The sequence below is a fragment of the Oncorhynchus masou genome, chromosome 15 (assembly GCF_036934945.1).
Source record: "Oncorhynchus masou masou isolate Uvic2021 chromosome 15, UVic_Omas_1.1, whole genome shotgun sequence".
Taxonomy (NCBI): domain Eukaryota; kingdom Metazoa; phylum Chordata; class Actinopteri; order Salmoniformes; family Salmonidae; genus Oncorhynchus; species Oncorhynchus masou.
This window is the reverse complement of record NC_088226.1, coordinates 60,291,180-60,307,863: the sequence shown is the minus strand read 5'-3', so window position 1 is coordinate 60,307,863 and position 16,684 is coordinate 60,291,180. Positions and strand designations below refer to the sequence as shown.

The 16,684-nt window shown below is 41.6% G+C and overlaps 1 protein-coding gene across 1 annotated transcript in view; it reads right to left on the bottom strand.

Moving 5' to 3' along the window:
* The window catches only part of LOC135556570 (protein MON2 homolog), a 58,571-nt gene that overhangs the window by 38,209 nt on the left and 3,678 nt on the right, over window positions 1-16,684 (bottom strand). The window contains exons 2-3 of the mRNA XM_064989876.1: window positions 4,155-4,218; window positions 3,807-3,934 (exon numbers count right to left, since the gene is read on the bottom strand). Of these exons, the coding sequence (XP_064845948.1) occupies window positions 3,807-3,934; window positions 4,155-4,218 (192 nt within the window). The remainder of the gene's footprint in view (window positions 1-3,806; window positions 3,935-4,154; window positions 4,219-16,684) is intronic.

The following is a 16,684-nucleotide window of genomic DNA, read 5'->3' as shown; positions in this document are numbered from 1 at the left end:
AGCAGACAACCTGGATTTCCTCTAGGATTTTGGCTGTGCTTAGTTTAATTCCACTTCTTTGCATCCACTTCTTTGCCGATGACAAGCATACCCATAACATGACGCAGCCACCCCCATGCTTGAAAATATGAAGAGTGGTACTCAGTGATGAGTTGTGTTTGTCTTGAATACAAAGCATCATGTTTGGGGCAAAGTAAATTTCTTTGCCAAATTTGAGCAGTTTTACTTAACCTCTTGAAACTCTAGGGGCGCTATATCATTTTTGGATAAAAAGACGTGCCCGTTTTAAGCGCAATATTTTGTCACAAAAAGATGCTCGACTATGCATATAATTGATAGCTTTGGAAAGAAAACACTCTGAGGTTTCCAGAACTGCAAAGATATTCTCTGTGCGTGCCCTAGAACGTGAGCTACAGGCAAAACCAAGATGAAACGGCATCCAGGAAATCAGCAGGATTTTTGAGGCTCCGTTTTCCATTGTCTCCTTATATGGCTGTGAATGCGAGATGAATGAGCCTGCCTTTTCTGTCGTTTCCCCAAGGTGTCTGCAGCATTGTGACGTATTTGTAGGCATATCATTGGAAGATTGACCATAAGAGACCACATTTACCAGGTGTCCGCCCGGTGTCCTGCGCCGAAATTGGTGTGCAAACCTCAGCTGCAAGTATTTTTCCATGGAATTCAGAGAAGAAAGCAGGCTTCCACGAACGATATATCAATGAAGAGATATGTGAAAAAACACCTTGAGGATTGATTCCAAACAACGTTTGCCATGTTTCGGTAGATATTATGGAGTTCATTCGGAAAAAGTTTGACGTTGTTGGTGACTGAATTTTCGGTTCGTTTCGGTAGCCAAATGTGATGTGCAAAACGGAGCGATTTCTCCTACACAAAGATTCTTTCAGGAAAAACTGAACATTTGCTATGTAACTGAGAGTCTCCTCATTGAAAACATCCGAAGCTCTTCAAAGGTAAATGATTTTATTTATTTGGTTATCTGGTTTTTGTGAAAATGTTGCGTGCTAAATGCTACTCAAAATGCTAAGCTAGCTTAGCATACTCTTACACAAATTAGTGAATAGCTATGGTTCAAAAGCATATTTTGAAAATCTGAGATGACAGTGTTGTTAACAAAAGTCTAAGCTTGATAGCAAATATATTTATTTCATTTCATTTGCAATTTTCATGAATAGTTAACGTTGCGTTATGCTAATGAGCTTGAGGCTATAAATAGAATCCCGGATCCGGGATTGCGCGACGCAACAGGTTAAGTAGCTTATTGCAAACAGGATGCATGTTTTGGAATATTTGTATTATGTACAGGATTCCTTCTTTTCACTCTGTCAATAAGGTTGGTATTGTGGAGTAACTACAATGTTGTTGATCCATCCTCAGTTCTCCTATCACAGCCATTAAACTCTAACTGCTTTAAAGTCATCATTAGCCTCATGGTGAAATCCCTGAACAGGTTTCCTTCCTCTCCAGCAACTGAGTTAGGAAGGACGCCTGTATCTTTGTAGAGACTGGGTGTATTGATACACCATTCAAAGTGTAAATAACTTAACCATGCTCAAAGGGATATTCAGTCTGCTCTATTTTTTTAATTAAATTTTACACATCTACCAATAGATGACCTTCTTCGTGAGGAATTGAAAAACAATCCTGGTCTTTGTGTTTGAAATGCACTGCTCAACTGAGGGACCTTACAGGTAATTGTATGTGGGTTAGAGATGAGTCATTCCCAAAATCATGTTATACACTATTATCGCACACTGAGTGAGTACAGGCAACTTATTTTTTATTTTACCTTTATTTAACTGGTCAAGTCAGTTAAGAACAAATTCTTATTTTCAATGACGGCCTGGGAACAGTGGGTTAACTGCCTGTTCAGGGGCAGAACGACAGATTTGTACCTTGTCAGCTCGGGGATTTGAACTTCCGGTTACTAGCCCAACGCTCTAACCACTAGGCTACCCTGCCGCCCCAATATTATGTGACTTGTTAAGCATACTTTTACTACTGACCTTATTTAGGCTTGCCATAATGCAAAAAAACGACCTTTCGGCTCAGATTAAGAAAACTGTAGGGTGATTATCCATTTCTGTGTTTTAATTAATACAAGTATTTGAAGGAGTATAACAAAAATGTACAGTAGTTAAATATAGTTCCATGAGATCGGTTTGTTAAAAATGTTGTGCAGCTAGATATCCACCTCTAACTAAATATTAGTTCAGAACAGTGGATGAAACTTTTTTACAATGCTTCCACTGGTTAATCATTAATCCCCAAGAAAATGCAGAAAATGACTGAGTGAAGGGAAATGCGACTGTTACACGTCAAACTGCTATTATGGAATGAAAGTCCTGACTTCAGTACTACTCCACATTGAATCACAACCAGAGGATTGGTACATTGTGGGCACATTGTTATTTGGCTGTTATCATTCGGTAAGTACTGTACGTATTTGTTGCATGAGAAATATAAGGAAAGCTATTACCGCCTCCAGAACAGTGAAAACAAGGCTCGACGTCATTGAATTGTGTGGTAGGCGGGGAGGCGCTGGAGCGTGGCAGAAAGCCTCCGTTGAAAGGCTACAAGCAGGGAGTCTGCTGATATCATGTAAACACAACCAGCCAGCCAGTCAGGCTGTACAGTCAGTCAGCCAATCAGGAAGGCAGGGTGTACACATTCAGTCAGACAGGGAGTGAATTAGCCAGGGTGTTCTTATTCACACAGTAGGAGTGGCTGGCTAGGTGGTCAGTGATCAGTCAAGGTGTCCCTGCTAACACCAGGCAGATCAAGCCATGGTCAGGGAAGGCCAGTCAGAATAGCCTGGGTTCCATGTTGAGATGTAGAGGTTAAAGGGCCAGTCACAATAGCCTGGGCTCCATGTTGAGGTGTAGCGGTTAAAGGGCCAGTCACAATAGCCTGGGCTCCATGTTGAGGTGTAGCGGTTAAAGGGCCAGTCACAATAGCCTGGGCTCCATGTTGAGATGTAGCGGTTAAAGGGCCAGTCACAATAGCCTGGGCTCCATGTTGAGATGTAGCGGTTAAAGGGCCAGTCACAATAGCCTGGGCTCCATGTTGAGATGTAGCGGTTAAAGGGCCAGTCACAATAGCCTGGGCTACATGTTGAGATGTAGCGGTTAAAAGGCCAGTCACAATAGCCTGGGCTCCATGTTGAGGTGTAGCGGTTAAAGGGCCAGTCACAATAGCCTGGGCTCCATGTTGAGGTGTAGCGGTTAAAGGGCCAGTCACAATAGCCTGGGCTCCATGTTGAGGTGTAGCGGTTAAAGGGCCAGTCACAATAGCCTGGGATCCATGTTCAGATGTAGCGGTTAAAGGGCCAGTCACAATAGCCTGGGTTCCATGTTGAGGTGTAGCGGTTAAAGGGCCAGTCACAATAGCCTGGGTTCCATGTTGAGTTGTAGTGGTTAAAGGGCCAGTCACAATAGCCTGGGCTCCATGTTGAGGTGTAGCGGTTAAAGGGCCAGTCACAATAGCCTGGGCTCCATGTTGAGATGTAGTGGTTCAAGGGCCAGTCACAATAGCCTGGGCTCCATATAGAGGTGTAGCAAGCAGTTTTACAGAGATGAGGCTTTGCACTGCAATGTGAGGCCTAAAGTGAGAGATACTCTCTCAGTGAGAGATACTGGCACTACTGAATGTAAAGTAGTAGAAGCCCAGACAGGATCATCATAACGTTCTCCCCCTGCCCTGACTTCAAATGTATGCCTTTACATCCAGACCAATTTCCTTAGAATGAAAGCATATCAGTCTTTTGTTAGTGGTCCTGTGTTCCTCACCTCAGAAACCACCTCGTGGGACATGAGTCTCTGGATAGCAGCCAGACACAGCTGGGTGATCTTGGGCTCCTTGGTGCCACAGCCCATCAGGAACGGCTGTACTACCTCCGAGCTGTTCTCCTTCAGAGCTAAGGAGGAGACAATACATGGGCATGCAGTTAACACAGACGGCTGTTCTAAAACAAACATCTACAATAGGACTACTCTGTTAGAATGCCTCCTCCTTTCCGTTGCTTGTTTTAATGAGGTATAATCACTGTTCTGTATGTGATTGGATATAGGCTCAGCCAAAACATCGCTCACAAACACACACAAGGCACAGGAGTGTCCCCTCCCTCAATCACTCACTTGCCAAGATGTCTGAATTCCTCGCGGCGATGGTCTTGATCTTGACTATCCCAGACTCAGCAGCCTAGAAAAGCACAGAACAGAGACACATTAAGTTTACATTTACTGTACCTATACATTCCTTATGATAAGACAGCTGACGATACGTTACCTCCTCTATATGCACTGTTATAATTGAGGTAGCCGTCTCCTAGTCCTTATTAATGATCCTCATGGCCAGACACACTAATCAGTTAACCTTGAGTTACCGGAGAGGAGACACTGGGAGCCATAGTGATTTCTCTTGTGTGGAGCCCTGTTGCCTGACAGTGAGATCATGCTGTGCTTTCAGCAGTCTACAGAGGTCTCTACCGCTCTACAGCAGCTGCAGCTCTGACTGTGCACTGTGATAGAGACTGGGCCTATAACCTACATAGAGAAGGTGCGACGCTCGTTCATTTAAGCAAGGTTAAAAGATTTACATTTCAGCCCTCAATGGCCTTTATCAGAACAACTTTTAACCTTGCTTGAATAAAACAATGAATATTTAAAATGGTGAGCGAGCGTCACGTCTTTTCAATGATGAACCTTTTTGAGTTGTACCTCGACTCCAGTTGGTTGAGCACCCTCCACTTCGTTCCCTATAGCTTACATAAACATACTTTCAGTGTCAAATTGTTTCCTGGCAATTCCTGTCCCACAATTCTTGTTCCAAGCTAAAGTGAAGAAATATTGGATTGGTGTGAGCAGAAGACAACCTGTTCTAGAACTGAAACACACATAATTTAGCAGGGTCTTTTTCAGTTAATCTGACCACAAAGGGTCTAGCTTAAGAACAGTGTGCAACACTCCAGCAGGTAATTCATTTGATATGAATAACAACCACCAGTCAAACCCTCTTCGTATGATGTAAAATCACGTAGGAAGACAGCCTGGGTGAGAAACACTTCCTGTTATTGTTGTTCTAGCCAGACCTGCTGTGCTATGCTGCTGTGTTTGACCTGGTATACAGTCATATTACTTCATATTTAATTTGACCTGCCACAAGGCTGCACAGAGGTGGGAGTCAATTGGACAGTATGCGACCTCTTGAACCTCTTGGTTACCCGGCAACAGGGCCTTAATACTGCAGAGTGTGGACTGGGCCAAACTGTGTAGAACTACAGGCCCTATCGTAACCCCACACAGCGACTTAAAGATAATCTAGAGAAATGCAAGTCTCCTTCCTCTCCTTTGTCCTCAGTGTGGAGGGAGGCGGATAACAGGGCATTAAAAATCACACAGAACTTGTTCTAATTATCATTCCGATCCTGCTGGTGTAGAGACGAAGATATCAATATAGCCCTAGAAGCTACGAAGAACAGTGAAGATAACTAATTGACTTTGGCTCATGTATTCCCTGACAAAGGTCATGCAGCCAAAACACAGTTATTCATATTTGTTTCCATTGAACATGCCATACAAATAAAGGCATTTTAATTATATGATGAGTGCCTTGGTCCTTCTTTATTTTTGGATGTTGCTCTTATTCAAAATGGGAGGCAGGCAGGGTGACTTACATTTTTGTTGTTGTTGAGAACATCTCTAGCACAAACAAATCATACAACTCTGCACAAGGACTACTTTTAACAATTTCCACAGAAAATGTTACAAAAACACATTTAGAACAGCGTGGATGCAAAGTTTGGTAACAGAATGACAGCACAAACTGTCATTCTGTAACAAAATGTTGCATCTGCACTGTTCAAGTAAACTGTTAAAAACGTAGTCCTTGTGCATAGAGTTGTATGGATTGCTTAACTTTGCAATCATTGGTTTTTGTTTGACATACATTTTAAAGTGACAAAACTGAGTCTCAGCATGACTCTTACCATGGAAATCACCCCTTGGCTAATGAGGGTAGTGTTTCTCGGCACTTGGGTTCGGGTCACACATAACAGGTTGACCATAAGCACACTCTCTAGAACTGAACATATACAAGGCTACTACTAGACCTATATATTCCATTCTAGCACCCTTGATGTTCCTTGTTTGACTGTATACGATTGTGGCACACAACTGACATTCATTCCAAATGAATTTCGCCACAGTGCTGTTGCGCAAAAGGCAACGCTGCACTAAATGTGTTATAAATAGCCTTAAAAAGGTCCTTCTCCAAACCTCCTTATACAGCAGCCATTGTGGTTAGGTGGGCCTAGCACTAGCAGGGCTCAGAGGAGCCACAGTGAATGGACCCAGTATGCAATGTGAATGGGAGCCTATAACGGAAGGAAGGTGATAGTGGTGATGATGATTAAAGATGACACCATAAGGGATTGTCCATGGTCTTTAAGGAAACAGATTAATTACAATGTTGAAGATATAGCCTGGGCTTTATGGATAATACTATCAACAAGGATAAGACTAATTCTGCTGATGATCATGACGGCAATACTGAACTTGCCTTGTTATTAAATACAATTATTTAGTTCATATTGCTATAGAATCAAGTGGATTTTAGAATCCAGGTAAATGCTGACCTGCCTACAGAAACTTTAAGTAAAGGAATGCCAACAAGATCATTGCACTCCACTTCCTACAAACACAATAACTGGCATCAATTGGTCACATAAGACAAAGCATGTCCGAGAGCCTTGAATCAGAAGCAGATTGCTGGGATTTCCTACGTTCAACCTAGAGTGAAACCACGTGTCCTTCTGTTCTTTCCAACCTGAACATGGATAACACTGCACTGTCAAGGCTGAGTGTTTCGACCTGATGCCATGCACATGGAAAACCACTGAAACACTGTCCCCTTGAAATGGTCAATGGAGGATTTACCAATAGGAGAGGGCAACATTTAGCCTATTGATGCTTATTGGATGCTTGTGCATCCTCACACTTTCACATTTGAAATAACTGGCTTCATTTCCTCGTTCTTCTTGTCTGTGATGAGAGTAGAATGGATCTGCTATGAGTCATTTAGGTCATCAGACAGACCAGCCACTGTATGAAACTACTCCAGTCTATTCATGCTAGCTCAGTCAGTAGTCTTTCTGTACCAAGTCCACCCTCCCCACCCACACTCTTATCCAGTAAAATGCTAACTGAGCCCAAAAAGGCCTGACACTGCATGACTTTCTTCCCCTTTACAATAGAACTGAGAAGCTTCAGTCAAAATTACAAGCTGGCAGTTTAGAACTATTTCTGCGAACCGCACTGTGGAGGGCATATGAAGCCACTGAATGCGAAGGTTCATCCACACTACAGCAGCATGAAGACAAATAGTGGAAGGACCAGGTCACACTCATAGGCCTAACTTCACTATATGTTTTATACTAGGGGAGAATTATTCATGAAGTTGGGCACCAGCCTGAATGCAAACTCACTACTTCTCCTAAAGCCCAGCATCATTTGCTCAGCTGCTTATAGGCTGTCTCAGAAGATGTCGAGAAAGCAACTCACACTGCAGATTTTCGCATTGATTCTGCTGCTGCATAGCCTACATTGAAGGGGCTTATTCAATTAATCCAAACCTTAGTCTCACCTTCTGTCAGTTCTACTTAAGTTTCTGCTTTTCAGCTTGTTATTTCTTCAGACTGTATGACACCTGTGTGGCAAAGTCAGCCATACAGACGGGGTATGAAGGAGGAGCCACGTTTCAGACAGTCGACAAATACAGCACTGTAACTCCTCAACAGAGAGACCTGTAATCATAGCACAACAGAGAAGCTCCCACTGATTTAGCTGGCTGTCACTCAATAGAAGGAAAGGTCTAGAGTGTGAAGCTGTGATGTAGAAAAATCTACAGGATTCTTCTCAGCCCTTCTTAACCCAGACAAACCTGAGAGAAAAGAGCTGCACTGCAGTAAAATAAGTAAATGAATGGGAGAGGGGTGTGCAAGACTGGTCAAGGAGGTCTCTCGTACCTGGCTATCTGAGTGAAAAGATTTTTAAAAAGACTCAAGGGCACAACTGACATTCTCATTTAACTGACATTCTCAGATAATTCAGATATGTTGATCAAGATGTAAAAGAGACTACTTAGAAAGCCCAGCAAAGGACAGGCGTAGTGTAGCCAGATTCTACGGGGGCCACAAGAAGAAGAAAAAAAAAAGTCAAGCGAGGTGCCTCAGTGGCTCGTGGGTCTGCATACCTGCATCCCCCCACCACACCTTGAGAGCAAAACATTTTAGCATAAATTGGTCATACAATTTGATCTGACCTTCATCTAGGTCACAACAATAGACAAACAGTCTGCTTAAACTAAACACACAAACAATTATATGTTTTTATGTCTTTATTGAACACACCGTGTAAACAATCACAGCGTAGGGTGGAAAAAGTATGTGAACCCTTGGATTTAATAACTGGTTGACCCTCCTTTGGCAGCAATAACCTCAACCAAATGTTTTCTGTAGTTACGGATCAGACCTGCACAACGGTCAGGAGGAATTTTGGACCATTATTCTTTACAAAACGGTTTCAGTTCAGCAATATTCTTGGGATGTCTGGTGTGAACTGCTCTCGAGCTCAAGCCACAGCATCTCAAATCAGGTTGATGGCAGGACTCTGACTGGGCCACTCCAGAAGGCGTATTTTCTTCTGTTGAAGACATTCTGTTGTTGATTTACTTCTGTGTTTTGGGTCGTTGTCATGTTGCATCACCCAAATTCTGTTGAGATTCAATTGGCGGACAGATAGCCTAACATGCTTCTGCAAAATGTCTTGATCAACTTGTGAATTCATTTTTACGTCGAAGATAGCAAGCTGTCCAGGCCCTGAGGCAGCCCCAAACCATGATGCTCCCTCCACCATACTTTACAGTTGGGATGAGGTTTTGATTTGTTGTGCTGCGCCTTTTTTTCCCCTCACATAGGATTGTGTGTTCCTTCCAAACAACTCAACTGTAGTTTCATCTGTCCACAGAATATTTTGCCAGTAGCACTGTGGAAAATCCAGGTGCACTTTTGTAAACTTCAGACATTCAGCAATGGTTTTTTTTGGACAGCAGTGGCTTCTTCCGTGGTGTCCTCCCATGAACACCATTCTCATTTAGCGTTTTACGTATTGTAGACTCGTCATCAGAGATGTTAGCATATTCCAGAGATTTCTGTTTTTAGCTGACCCTCGAGGATTCTTCTAAACCTCATTGAGCATTCTGTGTTGTGCTTTTGCAGTCATCTTTGCAGGACAGCCACTCCTAGGGAGAGTAGTAACAGTGCTGAACTTTCTCAATTTATAGACAATTTGTCTTACTGTGGACTGATGAACATAAAGGCTTTTAGAGATACTTTTGTAACCCTTTCCAGCTTTATGCAAGTCAACAATTCTTAATCTTAGGTCTTATGATATCTCTTTTGTTCGAGGCATGGTTCACATCAGGCAATGCTTCGTGTGAATAGCAAACTCAAATTTTGAACGTTTTTTTTTTTTTATAGGGCAAGGCAGCTCTAACCAACATCTCCAATCTCATCTCATTGATTGGACTCCAGGTTAGCTGACTCCTGACTCCAATTATCTTTTGGAGAAGTCATTAGCCTAGGGGTTCAGATAATTTGGTGTTGGTTGTAAAAAAGTATGTATTCAATATAGACAAGAAAAATACAATAATTTGTGTGTTATTAGCTTAAGCAGACTGTGTTTGTCTATTGTTGTGACTTAGATGAAGATGCTCCTGATAGTATCACTGATATTTAATAAGCTTACGTATCGGCCTCGCGGCCTTCGTCAGAGTTTTTGTGAATTTTTTTACATTTGCACCCTTATGTAGACCTAGCCCCTCCCACATCCGTTCCACACATCGAATGGGGTTGAAGGCAAAGGGGAAACAAATAAGTGCTACCAAATATATCAATATGCATTTCATAAGTATTACAAAAGTGTATAAAATAAGACGTATAAAACACGTCTGTAAAATCACAATGAGGACATAGCAAGTTTTCATTAGTCATTGGGTACATCGTACGAAAAACAGAGAAATCTTAAACAGGCACGTAATAAGATTTCTTTGTGATATGATAGATGTCATATTGCCCTGCCTTAAATTCTACATATTTTGCCATAGGGTGGAGGAAAATGTTTGCCGTTTTTAATGTGATAACTGATGATCAATGGGCCCCACTTCGGTCAGTAATTCGACCATGCTTAGATAGCTGGGCTAGACGAACTTATAATATTTGTTGCTGACATTGGCTAATTGAGTGACTGCTGATGCACAACCAAATTTCAAAATTGCAGCTTGTGTATTCTAACTCTCAACAGTATGTTGCGACCCCCACTGAGCCCCACCCCAATCTTACATTTTTTTATTAAAGGTTTTTAAATTGGTCCGCGGTCTACAAAAGGCTGCGGCAGTTGCCCATCCCTGCTGTAGAGGTATCGTCCCCAGAGCAGTGCTGAGTCTTTCTGTGTGACTATATCTGAGGAGAAACAAACAAAGCCAGCCAGAGTTATACCTGACTGCCTGCTGACTCTGGACTGGAAGCCGAAAGGGCACAGGCTCAGCATAAAGGAGCAGTCATCTCAAATGTGGAGATGGACTGAGACAGCATAATTTCTCTGACAGCTAGGCCTACTGCAGTATACCACCCTGCATCTATGGCTGGGCAATAAATCAAATTAATTTGATTAACTTGAATGTACAGTGCATTCGGAAAGTATTCAGACCTTGACTTTTTCCACATTTTGTTACGTTACAGCCCTGGTGTTGGGGAGGGGGGGTAGGAAGGTGCAGAGTGCACACAGCACAACAGGAGCAAAGGAGACGAGACCAAAAAGACCTACTCATTAAAAAAATATATATATAGATATATACTTGATTCTTGCGATACAGGCATTTTTTGCATTGCACTAAAACATACAGTGCATTTGGAAAGTATTCACACCCCTTGACATAACATTTTGTTAAGTTACAGCCTTATTCTACATTGGATGAAATAGTTTTTCCCCCTCATCAAATCGACAAACAATACACCATAATGACCAAGCAAAAACAGGTTTTTAGAAATGTTTTCAAACGTATTACAATTTAAAAACAAATATTCCATTTACATAAGTGTTCAGACCCTTTACTCAGTACTTTGTTGAAGCACCTTTGGCAGCGATTACAGCCTCGAGTCTTCTTGGGTATGACGCTACAAGCTTGTCACACCTGTATTTGGGGAGTTTCTCCCATTCTTCTGTGCGGATCCTCTAAAGCTCTGTCAGGTTGGCTGGGGAGCGTTGCTGCACAGCTTTTTTCAGGTCTCTCAGAGATGTTTGATCGGGTTCAAGTCCAGGCTCTGGCTGGGCCACTCAAGGACATTGAGACTTGTCCTAAAGCCACTCCTGCATTGTCTTGGCTGTGTGGTTAGGGTCGTTGTCCTGTTGGAAGGTGAACCTTCACCCCAGTCAGAGTCTGAGCGCTCTAGAGCAGGTTTTCATCAAGGATCTCTGTACTTTGCTCCGTTCATCTTTCCCTTGCTCCCGACTAGTCTCCCAGTCCCTGCTGCAGAAAAACATCCCCACAGCATGATACTGCCACCCACATGCGTCGCCGTAGGGATGGTGCAAGGTAAACGCCAGACAAGACACTTGGCATTCAGGCCATCTTGGTTTTATCAGACCAGTGAATCTTGTTTCTCATGGTCAGAGTCCTTTAAGTGCCTTTTGGCAAACTCCAAGTGGGCTGCCATGTGCCTTTTACTGAGGAATGGCTTGGTCAGGCCACTCTACCATAAAGGCCTGATCGATGGAGTGCTGCAGAAATGGTTGTCCTTCTGAGAGTTTCTCCCATCTCCACAGAGGACCTTTTGAGGTCTGTCAGAATGAACATTGGGTTCTTGGTCACCTCCCTGAGCAAGGCCCTTCTCCCCTGATTGCTCAGTCCTGTCTTGGAGCTCTACGGACAATTCCTTCAACCTCATGGCTTGGTTTTTGCTCTGGCATGCACTGTTAACTGTGGGACCTTATATAGCGAGTTGTGTCTTTCCAAATCATGTCCAATAAATTGGATTTACCACAAGTGGACTCCAATCAAGTTGTATAATTGGTACACTTACTGGAGAGCTCTTTTGTCTACACCCATTCAGCATCATTCACACCCTCTTAAGCTTTAGCCCCACCCATCTCTTTAATGTACTGTTAGCTAGCTAGCTAACATTATCTGGCTGGCTTGCTAGCTACGTTACATGTATTATCTGTGTAGTAATATTATTTGTATCTAGAGCCATTTGTAGGCTAGCTAACATTGAACCTGGTTGGTTGATTACCTGCAGATTCATGCAGGGTAGTAATGTTATCAGTTGGGATTATGGTTTATTCTTTTGCTAACTAGCTACATGTCTAAACTAACCAGCTCTGCTAGGGCGAGTAAAATGGTCAGTGAGCTGTTCTCTCATTTGTCTCTGGAAGTAGCAAGCCAACGTTAGCCAGTTAGCTTAGGTGCTTGTTGTTAGGTCAGAACGCTCTGATTAACCCTACTCCTCGGCCTCCAGTGTGCGCTCTGAACACTCTGAATTTACGAATGGACAATCTGACAATGCTCTTAGTTTACAAATGCCCAGAGCACACTCTGGTGCTCCAGATTACAATTCCAAACACACCCATAGTATAACCAGCTTTTAGTCTTGAAATCTTTGATTGTTTAGTACATGGCCTCACATGTGAATCCTTAACCTCTTGATACTCCCCATCCCGGATCCGGGATCGTGAATAAAGCCTCAGGCTCATTAGCATAATGCAACGTTAACGATTTCTGAAAATCGCAAATAAAATTAAAATAATGCGCCTGCTCTCAAGCTTAGCCTTTTCTTAACAACACTGTCATCTCAGATTTTCAAAATATGCTTTTGAACCATAGCAAATCACTAATTTGTGTAAGAGTATGCTAAGCTAGCTTAGCATTTTGAGTAGCATTTAGCACGCAACATTTTCACAAAAACCAGATAACCAAATAAATAAAATAATTTACCTTTGAAGAGCTTCGGATGTTTTCAATGAGGAGACTCTCAGTTACATAGCAAATGTTCAGTTTTTCCTGAAAGGAAAGAATCTTTGTGTAGGAGAAATCGCTCCGTTTTGTACATCACATTTGGCTACCGAAACGAACCGAAAATTCAGTCACCAAAACGTCAAACTTTTTCCGAATTAACTCCATAATATCGACCGAAACATGGCAAACGTTGTTTAGAATCAATCCTCAAGGTGTTTTTTCACATATCTCTTCATTGATATGCAGTTCGTGGAAGCCTGCTTTCCCCTCAGAATCGCATGGAAAAATACCAGCAGCTGAAAAAGACGCACCAATTTCGACGGAGGACACCGGGCGGACACCTGGAAAATGTAGTCTTGTTACGAATCCCTTTTGGCCCGACAGTCTAGGGGGGATGGTAATGAGACCTGTAACATAACTCATGCAAATTATTATTGTGACAAAGTAAAAGTGTAAATCGAAATAACCACGACAACAGAAATCTACCGTCAAACTCCAGGTTTATTTATAAACACACGGTAATGGGGGGAGCAGGAAAAGGGGCTGAGCTGGACCCAAGGAAAGAAACAATAAGTATACAAAAACACCCCTGCTAGACTAGCCTACTTTAACAACAGTTTTTCATCCAAAAATGAAATAGCGCCCCCAGAGTTTCAAGAGGTTAACCTCTTAAAACTCCGGGGGCAGTATTTCATTTTTGGATGAAAAACGTTCCCGTTTTAAACAAGATATTTTGTCACGAAAAGATGCTCGACTATGCATGTAATTGACAGCTTTGGAAAGAAAACACTGATGTTTCCAAAACTGCAAAGATATTATCTGTGAGTGCCCAGAACTAATGCTACAGGCGAAACCAAGATGAAATTTCATACAGGAAATGGCCCAGATTTTGAATGCGCTATGTTCCAATGTCTCCTTATATGGCTGTGAATGCGCCAGGAATGAGCCTGCACTTTCTGTCGTTTCCCCAAGGTGTCTGCAGCATTGTGACGTATTTGTAGGCATAGCATTGGAAGATTGACCATAAGAGACTACTTTTACCAGGTGTCCGCCTGGTGTCCTCCATCGAAATTATTGCGTAATCTCCAGCTGCATGCGCGTTTCCATTTTCTTCAGAGGAGAAAGGCAACTGCCGCGAATGATTTGTCATCGATAGATATGTGAAAAACACCTTGAGGATTGATTCTAAACAACGTTTGCCATGTTTCTGTCGATATTATGGAGTTAATTTGGAAAAAAGTTCACGTTGTAATGACTGAATTTTCTGTTTTTTTTCTTATCCAAACGTGATGAACAAAACGGAGCGATTTGTCCTACACAAATCATTTTTTGGGAAAAACTGAACATTTGCTATCTAACTGAGAGTCTCCTCATTGAAAACATCTGAAGTTCTTCAAAGGTAAATTATTTTATTTGAATGCTTTTCTTGTTTTTGTGAAAATGTTGCCTGCTGAATGCTAGGCTTAATGCTATGCTAGCTATCAATACTCTTACACAAATGCTTGTTTAGCTATGGTTCAAAAGCATATTTTGAAAATCTGAGATGACAGTGTTGTTAACAAAAGGCTAAGCTTGAGAGCTCATATATTTATTTCATTTCATTTGCGATTTTCATCAATAGTTAACATTGCGTTATGCTAATGAGCTTGAGGCTATAATTACACTCCTGGATACAGGTTTTTTTCGTAGCCAAACGTGATGAACAAAACGGAGCGATTTCTCCTACACAAATAATCTTTTTGGAAAAACTGAATATTTGCTATCTAACAGAGTCTCCTCATTGAAAACATCTGAAGTTCTTCAAAGGTAAATGATTTTATTTGAATGCTTTTCTTGTTTTTGTGAAAATGTAGCTAGCTAGACTATCTTACCCATATAAATGGATGGACGCACGCTACTCCCTCTCTGTCATAGATGCCATGGTAGCTCTTATTTTGAAGATGTAAAAACACCTGTCTCCGGATTACAACAGCTTTCTGTGTGTTCTCTTTTCTACTCCATCTGTATATTTGCAATCAAACGCCTTAGCTGTCATACTCTAATTCCACTGATTTCAAAGTCCGGTCTTCCAGAAAGTGGATATGAACACTTATGCCGATCTACTATGTGATATCTTTCAAAAAATCTGCGTTAGAAAGGATTACCTACACAGACTGACGAGCTCATGTTATAGACGGAAGCGTGCTACATGGAAGACCAATCCGAACTCATCTCTCAGTATGTCCAGCCCACTCATTATTTCAGCCAATCATTGCTAGTGGGAAAGTTGCTGACTTTTTCCATGGCTAAACCAACTAGGCTTGTAAATTTACCAATTTTATTTGTATTTACAGATGGCATACATGTTTGTTGTTAAGGCACATGAAAGTCCACATGTTCCAGAAGGCATTTCTGCCAAAAAACGCATTTTGATAAAAATAAAAAAAACATTACACACAAATGGCTCTCCTGTGAGATAGAAGGGCGACATACACCTAGTTTCCTGAAACGAGTCACATATAATCAAGCAAATAGGTAAGTAACAAAACAGGTCTGGTGTGTTTAGGCAAAGTGACATTGTGTAAACAAGTGTCTACATTTGGCTTACCAGAGGACTAGGTAAATGCTTGTAGCAATGCTTCAGGAATTTGTACTGTAAAACACAAAGCACGAACATAACCTCCTCCGCAGTATTGTTCTCATTCTAAGCCAATTGATGCAATGAATACAAGGTGTAGTCCAAGCACCTGTGGTAAAATGGAGACAGTCAGTACTCAGCATGTAAGCTAGATGCAATAAAAAAAAAGAGCATAATTCCAATTTCTACTGAAAAACTGCATCAGCTTAACCTTGGACAGTTTGTGAGATCTGGAAATTGGAGCAGCTTATCTCTAGCTAGTACAGAGAGGAATGCTAGATAGCAGTATTCTCAGTTTGAAAGGCAAATCTTTCATCCCATATGGAAAATATTTAGACCAGGCATCATAGTTGTTTTCACATATAGTCCTCTTAAAAGAACCAATCTCGGTCCTTTTTAAAGTGAACCCAGTTATTTTTATATTCACACTAACCTTACTTTTGAATAAGGACTCAACTCATTTGCCAGTTCATTTCACCTATTCTCTGGTCCGAGTCCTCTTTGCATTCACATTGCTCTTTAGAAAAAGGAACTAGGATATTTTTCCCACATTACCTCAAATACTCTTGGTTTTTACAAAGTGCAGGGCAAGACATTTGATCGTACGGCTAAATATACCTACTCACATTTTGGAAGCTAATACATTGCATGTAGTTCAAATATGACCTAATAATTATAATCAGAAGATAATATTAACAAAATAAATAGCAGAGGGATACTGCAGATTAAATAATGCTGTAACTGAAAATTGTACACCCAATGTAAGCTACTGCCTAAGAACTAGCATTGATTTTGTACCCTTAGTTGCAATTCCAACCACATATGGTGTGTCCTCACACTATTCAAACCCCACAAACGATAAACAGCTTATGAACCTCTCTTAGCTTAAAGATCACATATTGCAAACAAATAATCTGAACATTGTGTCAGTAGGCTAAAAGCACATACTACAAAAGGTATGCTCGTCGAACATCCCATTCA